Source organism: Condylura cristata, unplaced genomic scaffold (assembly GCF_000260355.1).
Source record: "Condylura cristata isolate star-nosed mole 26May11 unplaced genomic scaffold, ConCri1.0 scaffold00020, whole genome shotgun sequence".
In the NCBI taxonomy this organism is placed as follows: Eukaryota; Metazoa; Chordata; class Mammalia; order Eulipotyphla; family Talpidae; genus Condylura; species Condylura cristata.
In genome coordinates this window covers 26815051-26824819 of record NW_004567121.1, presented here as the reverse complement: position 1 = coordinate 26824819, position 9769 = coordinate 26815051, and the positions used below count along the sequence as shown (strand labels likewise).

The 9769-nt window shown below is 52.5% G+C and overlaps 3 protein-coding genes across 3 annotated transcripts in view; 1 reads left to right on the top strand and 2 right to left on the bottom strand.

Moving 5' to 3' along the window:
• The window catches only part of TRIM54 (tripartite motif containing 54), a 15437-nt gene extending 7222 nt beyond the window's left edge, over positions 1-8215 (top strand). Inside the window, exons 2-9 of the mRNA XM_012727602.1 lie at positions 4231-4403; positions 4891-5062; positions 6391-6486; positions 6940-7173; positions 7431-7453; positions 7564-7688; positions 7809-7892; positions 8125-8215. Coding sequence (XP_012583056.1) covers positions 4231-4403; positions 4891-5062; positions 6391-6486; positions 6940-7173; positions 7431-7453; positions 7564-7688; positions 7809-7892; positions 8125-8135 — 918 coding nt within the window. The 3' untranslated portion in view covers positions 8136-8215. The remainder of the gene's footprint in view (positions 1-4230; positions 4404-4890; positions 5063-6390; positions 6487-6939; positions 7174-7430; positions 7454-7563; positions 7689-7808; positions 7893-8124) is intronic.
• Positions 8216-8720: 505 nt separating this feature from the next.
• On the bottom strand, positions 8721-9464 carry UCN (urocortin). The gene is made up of 2 exons (XM_004686360.2): positions 9387-9464; positions 8721-9128 (listed from the first exon to the last, which is right to left on the bottom strand). Exon 2 carries the CDS (start codon positions 9113-9115, stop codon positions 8732-8734), a length of 384 nt encoding a protein of 127 aa, XP_004686417.1. The 5' UTR covers positions 9116-9128; positions 9387-9464; the 3' UTR covers positions 8721-8731.
• A 122-nt stretch (positions 9465-9586) lies between these two features.
• Positions 9587-9769, bottom strand: part of MPV17 (MpV17 mitochondrial inner membrane protein) — a 10490-nt gene continuing 10307 nt past the window's right edge. Inside the window, exon 8 of the mRNA XM_012727607.1 lies at positions 9587-9671. The gene's annotated coding sequence lies outside the window, so the exon portion shown is untranslated. The remainder of the gene's footprint in view (positions 9672-9769) is intronic.

The window sequence follows — 9769 nt, the reverse complement described above, 5'->3', positions numbered from 1 at the left end:
CAGGTATTTGATTCTTTTTGTTTTAATTGAAAAGGGGATTTTTTTTTTAATCTCTGCTTCTTCTGCTTGGTTGTTTGTGTATAGGAAAGCCTCTGACTTTTGTGTGTTGATTTTATATCCTGCTACCTTGCTAAACTGGTGGATGGTTTTGCTTAGTTCCTCTGTGGAGCTTTTAAGGTTTTCCATATAAATTAACATATCGTCTGCAAATAAGGATAGTTTTACTTCTTCTTTCCCTATTTGGATTCCTTGTATGCCTTTTCCTGTCTTATTGCTCTGGCTAGAACTTCCAGTGTTATGTTGAAGAGCAGTGGTGATAGTGGACGCCCTTGTCTTGTTCCTGATTTCAAAGGAAAGACTTTCAGCTTTTCTCCGTTGAGGATAATATTGGCTGTGGGCTTATTATAGACAGCTTTTATCATGTTGAGGTATGTTCCTTCTATTCTGAGGATTTCAAGGGTCTTAAACATAAATGGGTGTTGAACTTTGTCAAAAGCCTTCTCCACATCTGTTGATATGATTATGTGGTTTTTATTCTTCTGTCAGTTGATGTGATGGATTACATTAATTGATTTTCTGATGTTGAACCATCCTTGTGCTCCTGGGAAAAAGGGGAGGTAACCACATGGTGTGGCAGACCTCTCCTGACCCACCTGCTGCTCCCCTCAGCATTGTACTTCATAGATCTGCCTGTTCTGCTCCCCACTCTGTCTCGGGTGAATCCTCTTGCACTCTGGCTTATACTCCAGCTCTTGTGTAAATAAACAAACAAATAAATAAAATATTTTTTTAAAAAAAGAGTTACATATTAACACCATAGTGACTCACTTAGCCTTTCCTCTCCTGTTAAATGCCAGCATTTTTCCATTTAAAAAAGCAACTATATTGTTAATTTTGATTATAAAATAATACAGTAGTATCATATGAAATTCAAATCTTATAGGTAATACAACCTGTAGTACAGATTCCCCCATCCTCCCACCCCCTGAGAGACCAATACTATAAACTGGTAATATATCCTGCCATTCTTCCCTTTCACATAGTAAAATCCACCAAGAAATGGGCATCTAGCAAATATAATAAACTGTTTTCCAAAAAATAAATCTTCTTTCAATCTTCTCTAAATTACCCTTTCCACTGGAGTGTTTGACAAGTTGCCATGAAGTGCATTCACGCCTTCATTCTTTTTTTTTTTAAAAAGATTTATTTATTTATTAGTACAGAACTGGGGTACAGGTCAGAGATGCAGAGGGTGAGAGGATTCACCAGAGACAGAGTGGGGAGCAGAACAGGCAGATCGACGAAGTACACTGCTGAGGGGAGCAGCGGGCGGGTCAGGAGAGGTCTGCCACGCCATGTGGATCTCCTCCAGGGCAAGGCGGGAATCAACTCATGCGGAAGTGGCTTTAGCTTCTTAGTGCTGTGCTTTAACCCGCTGCGCCACCAGGGAGGGCCCGCCTTCATTCTTTTTAACTGATCGAGATTATCCCATTGAATGGGGTTACCATTATTTGTTTCATGTACCCGATTGTCCCAGAGCTTTGGTGAATATCTTTTGCCATAAATCTTGGTGCATAAATCACTGTAATTTAAATTATTTAGATAAAGTCCAGAGTGGAACGACTCAGTCAGATACTGTCTATAGCTTTCCAGAAAGTTTCTTCTGTGCCCCCCGGCGCGTGTGAGGGTGCCCACCCCACTGAGCAGCCCTAGCCCCAGCAGAGCAGTGAGCGCTGGGGCAGACGCTGGGGCGTCCCGGTCACTCTGTGTCCTGTCCATCAGAGCGTCCTGTCCTGCGTAAGCTCTATAAAAATCCTTCTTGAACTTAATATTTAAATGTAACAGACACCGATACGATATGGAAATAAAGAGCTGGTGCAGGTGTGAGGTGAGAAGTGGAGCCACGTGACTGGCGGGACCCGGTAGGAAGCACCCCACACCCACCACAGCTATTGCATAGGGGGTTTCAGCCGCTACTAACATCGGACCGGAAGAGGGCGCTCCAGCGACAGCCAGGGGCTGGTAGGACAGACTTGCCCTTCTCGGGGAATGGGGGTGGGCTGTGGGAGCCAGAGACAGTGGCCTGCCTGGAGGAGAGTGCTAGAAAAACCACCAGCTCCCTCTGCCATCTCACAGGCAAACACACACTAGCCAGGGGCTCTGAAATTCTCACCATAATGAACCTAAGAATGTCAGCCTTTGATATGAGACAGTCCTTATCAGTACCTTTAAAATATTTATTTATGCTTACAGAACTGAGGTATAGGCCAGACGTGTTGGGGGTGAAAGATTCACCAGATGCAGAGTGGGGAGCAGAACAGGCAGACTGACAAAGTACACTGCTGAGGAGAGCAGTGGGTGAGACAGGAGAGGTCTGCCGCGCCATGTGGGTCAGCTCCCTGTCCGGGGATGGAACTCAACTCAGGATTGAAGTGGTGGCAGGGAGCTAGTGCTGAGCCTTAACCCCTAGGCCACCAGGGAGACCCAGTAAAGTGATATTTAATCATCCCTCAAAACATTTGTTGGATGTTAAATAATCTTTTTCAGTTTTATGATTAAAATATTAATTTCTTATGATTCTCAAGAAAACCTTCCAAACTGTGATATGTGTGACATGTGTGACATGTGTCAGTCGCGCTCCCCGAAAGAGGCTGCCCCCTTCACGCGGGCCCACATCTCCTACCTTGTCTACCTCTCTGGCTACTGCAGGAGACACAGACAGTCTGGACGGATGGTCTCTACATGGCACACTCACAGAGGGCCTTCCAGCTGGCCTTCCAGCTGATGGAGAGCACACAGATTTGGAGGGCTTCATGGAGCCCAACTGCAGGAATACACCTGACATTAAAATGTTAACAGGCTCAAAAAAAGTTTTTTAAGGCAACAGGTTCTTGCTCCATTGCTCTCTAGAAATGCATGGTCTTCTACCCAGTGAGGAGTCAACTCTGCCAAATAATAATGACTTTTAAAAGGTAAAAATATAGTTTTGGCCTCACACTCTCAGAGACTCACTTCTGTATTCTCGTTGCCATTCTCAGCTACCTCCTGGCTCAAGGCGGCTGCTTCAACTTAAGCTATTCCATTGTCATTCCACCAGCAGGAAAGGGCAAAGAGTGGAGTAACCCTCACCCCCCTCCCATTAAAAGTATTTCCTAGAAATTGCACAAAACACCTGAATCTATATCCCATGGCCAGTATGGGCCACACCCAACTGGAAGAGAGGCGTGGAATCCCGTCTTTATTCCACACATCTCCCTAGAAGCTCAGGGCTCTCAAATTAAAAACAGGAGGCAAGTGAAGATCAAGGGACTAAAGCAGCCGCTCCCAGTCTTGCCTTTCGGCTGTGCTCCACAATGTGGCTCTTCTCTCTGGCACTGCTCCTCGTTTCTGAGCCCTCCAACTTCCACCTGCTCCAGACTTGGGTGACCACACCACCAGCTCCTGAATGAACTGAGCTCCCTCAGTTCTTTCTGGGTCTCAATCCAAGTTCCTAGAGGAAAAGTGACTGGTCCTGCTTGGTTCAGGGATAGTTCCTCAATGCTGCGCAATCTTGTCCCGTTTAGGAAGAAGAAGCAAGTTTTTTAAATGGTGTTAGTGAAAGTAAGGAATGAACATCTCCATGTTAGCTTATAAGCCCCATCTCATGACTGAGCCTAATGCTCAGCCTGCTGGAGACAGCAGTAGTTGTATCTGCTTGTCCCTAGGGCAGGGATACATTTGTTTAAATCCTCTCCCCCAAACCTTGCACCCTCAATATTTAATTTTACAGAGGCCAACTGCTTGCCCACATCTACACTGCAGAACAGGGCTGGCACAGAACAAGAACCTAACTCCCAGTCTCTAGAGAGACTTCCCAGAATTCCTGGCACCTCTGTTTTGTCTACCCGATTGTTCCACAGTTATGCTTACCTGTCCTCCTGTCTGGTGCTGGGGCATACTCCCAGAGGTGAACAGTGAGAGCCCCAGGCTGGAGGACACAGGTTATGCCACTCAGATTTCAGCCTTCCTAACAAAGACTAATGTCTCCCCCAGTTCCCCTTGGGGGGAATCTATCCTGACTTGGCTTTGACCAAAGCTAGACTGAGGGACACTGAAAGGTGGGATGCGAGATCTCCTTGGCCATCCACCCAGGGTTGCTCAGAAGAGGGCCCAGTCATAGAGAGGGGCCCACTGTCTCCTCTCCTCCACCCTAAACCCTCTCCTCATGACTCACTCTGCCTGTCCCCACAGGCCTCCAACCCTCTGTGGCAGTCCAGGGGTTCCACCACTGTGTCTTCGGGAGGCCGTTTCCGCTGTCCATCCTGCAGGCATGAGGTTGTCCTGGACCGACATGGTGTGTATGGCCTGCAGCGAAACCTGCTAGTGGAGAACATCATTGACATTTACAAGCAGGAGTCATCCCGGTGAGCTGTCAGGGCTCCTCCTTGAGGCCCAGCCAGGCCCAGAGAGCCAGAAGAGAGGGACTGAAACAATGAACCTGCCCCTTGGGTGTCAGAGGAGGGGACTGGACCCAGAGAGGGGAGGGACTTGCCCGGCTTGCCTAGCTTGGGCAGTCTCTGCCACCTGGCCAGGGAGTCCCCCTCACCTCTCCACCTGGAAAGGGGCTGGCGGTTCACCAGCAAGGTCCTGACCAACCGCCCACAATGTGCTACTCAGTGGCATGTCTCAGGAGTAGATGAGTCCTGGGCCTTGGTGCCTCTAGCCTTGGGTCTTTGCAGCCCTCGAGTGCAGGGCAGCGAGGCGGTACCTAATGCCTGGCTCTAGCACCAGCTGCAGGAGCAGAGAAGGTAGTAGAGGTGAAAGCTGCAGAGAAAGTGTTCACAGGCCCTACAGTCTCAGAGCCCACCTCCCCCGCCTGGGCCCCTGAGCCCCCCGCCCGCCTCCCTGCAGGCCTCTGCACTCCAAGGCTGAGCAGCATCTCATGTGTGAGGAGCACGAAGACGAGAAGATCAATATCTACTGCCTGAGCTGTGAAGTGCCCACCTGCTCTCTCTGCAAGGTCTTCGGCGCCCATAAGGACTGTGAGGTGGCGCCACTGCCCACCATTTACAAACGCCAGAAGGTACCAAGGAGTGGCAGGAGGGAGCAGGCAGGTGGAGGTAGGGACGTGAGGCAGGGTCTCGGACTCCAGGCTCTCGCTCCACTTGGCTTTAAAGGCAGGGAGATCAGGGCTCGTTCGGGTCTATGTGTGACTCAGTGCGGGGCCTCTCTCGTCCTCACTTGCAAAAGGGGAATGAAAGGCCCGTTTCTGAGGGGTGTTGTGAGGATCAGGTTAATAATGGCTGAGGGGCGGCTTCACTGTGGTGGCCTAGAGACTCCCAAGGCCTCACCATCACACAACTCTATTCGATATGAAGCGTGATTTTAAAATGATATTGGTAGGCACAAAGGAAAGCAACCAGAGGAGGCAGGTGGTGGAGGAGAGGACAGAGACTGAGTGGAGGGAAGTGGACCCCGAGCAGTGAATACAGAAAAGGCAGGACACCCCAACGCCAAGCCTAGCAGTATTGTGAGCCAGAGATGAGATTCCATCTCCAAGCCCTAAGTGCCTGCGTTGAAGACCCCCAGGAATCATAAGGTAACTGGATCCCAGAAGCTAAAAGCCACCTGGCTTTTGACAAAAACAAGTAGAAGTTGTGTCTGGAGGGAAAAGCCCCTCAATTTAGGCCTTTGGGTTTTCTTTAGATGAAGAACGATAAAAGATTAGTTCATTATTAAAGAGAGGCAAAGAAATGTACCCCATGAGCAGAATTGGCAAAAAAAAAAAACAATCTACTGATCTAGACCCCTGAGGAATTCAGATATTGGAGTTATTGGAAAATAGTATGTCTGGAAGACTTTAAAAAATGGAATTTAAAACTCAAGTAATAGTAGACTATCAAAAATACAGATTTCACAAAGAACAAAACAGAACTTTTAAAAATAAAAATATAATTGTCATAAAATATTCAAGAGATGAATTAAGTGACAGATGTTTCCGAAGAGAGAATTAGCGAACAGTTAAAAGAAACTGAACACACAGCCACATCAGTCACGGAATACAGAGAATGGAGAAGAGGCAGCATTATCCCAATGGTAATCCCTGAACATTTTTGAGGACGGATGGAAGCTACAAGTGAAGCTTGGAGCCCAGAGCCTGGCATTTGGCAACTATTTGACAAATGTCTGTTTCTTTCCCATTGGTGTTGCGGGGCTTTCCCTCTCCACTTCCTTCCATTGATTGCCTACAGGATATGCTTCCACACGTTTGGGATGGTTCTAGGCTCTCTAGGTCTTTGCCTGAAGATGCCTTGCGGGTGGGGGGAAGGGACAGCCCCTCCAGGAGGGGCCTGGGTGCAGGGAGGGGCGTGGCTCTGGCCCAGGCCCTGAGCACTGGCCTGTGTGTGGCAGAGTGAGCTGAGCGATGGCATCGCAATGCTGGTGGCCGGCAATGACCGCGTGCAAGCAGTGATCACGCAGATGGAGGAGGTGTGCCAGACCATCGAGGTGAGCTGGGATGGAGCGGGGGAGTTTCCAGGCTCCTGGGTGTGTAGGGTCAGTCTGCTGGGTTTGAATTCTGGCTGTGCTCCTCATTAGCTCTCTGACTTTGCTCTGGCTACATAACTTCTTTGTGCTTTGCTTTTTTTTTTAATTACATATAAATGATTATAATGAAATGATATGGCAGCTACCTCATTGGATCTGTTTGAGAATTAAATGAGATAACAAAATCCAGAGCCAGAGGAACAGATAGCAACCATGAAACTCCTTTAGTATGTTATTATCATTACTGAAAAGATCTGGGAATGGGCAGTTCTCGGCTGGCCTTCTGGCTCTATCACTAATTGGTGGTGTGATTGTTTTCCTTCTTGGACTTTGTGAGTTCCATTAAGTGGGGATTGGCCAGTGGGGGTGTGCCCGTCCAGCTACAAGCCACCCTCTTCGCTCCTGGTTTTTCAGGACAACAGCCGGAGGCAGAAGCAGTTGCTGAACCAGAGGTTCGAGACCCTGTGCGCAGTGCTGGAGGAGAGGAAGGGAGAGCTGCTGCAGGCGCTGGCCCGGGAGCAGGAGGAGAAGCTGCAGCACGTTCGGGGCCTCATCCGCCAGTACGGAGACCACCTGGAAGCCTCCTCGAAGTTGGTGGAGTCGGCGATCCAGTCCATGGAGGAACCACAGATGGCCGTCTACCTGCAGGTTAGCCAGGGGAGGGTGGGCCCTGCCCCTAGGGGCCTTGACACCTGGAGACCTGGGTTCAGTTAAACTCTCATCTCTAGCACTTATTTGCCCTACAGCCTTGAGCAGTCAGTCACCTACCTTCTGAGCTTTCTTTCTTCTTAACAAACTGGGTCAAGCACCCCCCCTACGCGCCACAGGGCTGTGGTGGGCGCCAGAAATGGGGCTTTGCTAGAGGCTGGCAAATGGCTTACTCTGTTCTCCTTTCTTCCCTGCAGCAGGCCAAGGAGCTGATCAATAAGTGAGTGGGGGCAGTGGGGATGGAAAGGACTGGGCGCAGGGGCTGCCATGTCAAGGGGAGCGGGAGAGGGTGTTGGAGCGTTTCCAGCTGAACGGCTGCCATTGCTGCAGGGTCGGCACAATGTCGAAAGTGGAGCTGGCTGGGAGGCCAGAGCCTGGCTACGAAAGTATGGAGCAGTTCAGCGTGAGCGTGGAGCATGTGGCTGAAATGCTGAGGACCATCGACTTCCAGCCCGGTGAGGAGGAGGGAGAATGGGGCAGCGGCTACCGGGACTGGGAGGCCCGGCCCTGCCCGTGGGGGAGGGGCGGGGTGACCAGAAAAGGGGGCTCTGACTCAGGGCTTCCCTGTGCTCTAGGAGCTTCTGGGGAGGAAGACGACGAGGAGGCACCACTGGATGGGGAAGAGGGTGGCGCAGGGCCAGAGGAAGAGCAGCTGGATGGTGAGTTGGCTCGAAGGGACTTGGCTGGCGTGCTCCTGTCCCTTGCTCCCTCCATGCAGAAGCACACCCCCATTCCCCCCAGCTCTCCTCTGGGACTTGGGAAGCCTGGGTTGGGTAGGGAAGCGCGTGTGTGGGGGAGAAACCCCCTGGTAGGGAAAACAGCCTAGCTGGGTGCACAGCAGCCTTGCTCCTTTTGCGCTCACACCCGATGGAACTTTCTCTCTCGTCACAGCCCAGCACTGACGGCCCCGCTGAGAAGCCACTTCCCTTGGGTCCAGCGCTGGCGCTCTGCAGAGACCACCGCACCACCTGGCAGTCCCGCGGAGGGGGAGGGCTCCATAAAGGACTAAAGCAACTGGCCGCAGCTCCTTTCACTGCTCGCTCAGCCCAGCCGGGCTCCTCAGGCCACTCACCACCATCCCACCCTTCCCGTAACTGGGACCATTTCGGTACCCCTATTGGGCACCTCCTTGTCATTCGGCTGGAGGGCAGAACTCAGTGCCAAGAGGAAAGGGGGGGAGCTGCGGTGGCGCTGGGATGTGCATTCTTGGGGGACTTAAGCCACTGGCACACGGCCCCTAAGCGATTCTCGTGGAGCCCTCCCGCAGCATCAGGTTCCCTCCTGCCAGTCTGGGATCCCCACCCTGCGCTGGTTTCCCGCGCCCCCCAATGGAAGCCAAAGGCTCTTCAGCACTTTTATTTAAAAATAGTTATGCAGAGTGCTCAGGGTGTCTCTGACCGCCACAGTCCTGGGGGACTGGGTCAGCTTGCACATGTCCCAGCAGGGTGGGAGTGGGAGAAGGGAGGGGTCGAGGTTTACAGGGCCCAGACCCCACCGATCACTTGCCCACGGAGTCGAATATGATGCGGTTCTGCTCGGCGCGCTCCCGTTGACTCTGAGCTCGCGCCAGCTCCAGCAGGGTCCGCAGCAGGTGGAAGGTGAGGTCAATCGACAGAGGAGGGTCGTCCCTTCGCAGTCGCTCGCTAGCCACCCCGGGTCCCCATCGACCGGGCCCTGCTCGGTGTGGGAAGTGCTCCGCCAGCAGCAAGAGGAGGGCGAGAGCCCCGCCTCCCTGGTTCCGCACCCCAGGACTCCAGCGCAGACTCGGGTCTTGGACCCCCGCCGCAGCCGCTGCCTCTGGGCTCCACTGGCTGCTCCCTGGGTGCAACTGTGCCAGGAGTAGCACAGCCGCCAGGAGAGCCACACGTCCCGCCTGCCTCATGGTGCCACCAGTCCTGGACACACAGGGGCAGTGCAAGGTGAGGTGCGCCCGAGGCAGTCACAGGTAGTGCTACTCCCTTTCCCGTGCACATCCAGAACCCCTCCGGGGCTCTGCAGGTGCTGCCCCATGCCCACAGCCTCCCCTGCAGCCAGCGGCCGCTGCCCAGTGCTGTGGCACCCTGTCCTCCCTCCCTCCCTCTAGGCGGATGCGGTAGGTTAGCTAAGCGCAGAGTCCCGGTGCTGGAGTCTGGTGGACGCTCTGAGCCACTCACGGTTGCCGAAGAGCGAAGAGCGTCTGCACCTCGCAGGACGGAGCTTCAGTCGCTGTCCCTTGGGGAGCACTGAGGGCGCCTTGGGAAATACGGGGTCTGTCCCGGGACCGTCGCCAGCCTTATATAGCGCCAGGACAGCTCCTACTGACGTCAGCGAGGAACATGCACTGATTGTAGAAGCATGACGACCGCAGGCTGCGAGTCCGGGGAGTTGTGAGACCCCGAGGGGCGCGCCTCAGGACACAGGATTGCGTCTGGAAGGCTAGTGCTGAAAGCGGCACCTGACTGAAAAGCAAGAAGCAGGCTAGGATGTAGAGATTGCTCTGGGAGCCAAGAGCCCCCCTACCCGCTTTAGATAGTCATTAGTGCGGAGTCCCAGGGGC

Coding starts and splice junctions, on each gene's coding strand:
- UCN (XM_004686360.2), bottom strand. CDS start 9,115: ATGAGGCAGGCGGGACGTGTGGCTCTCCTGGCGGCTGTGCTACTCCTG.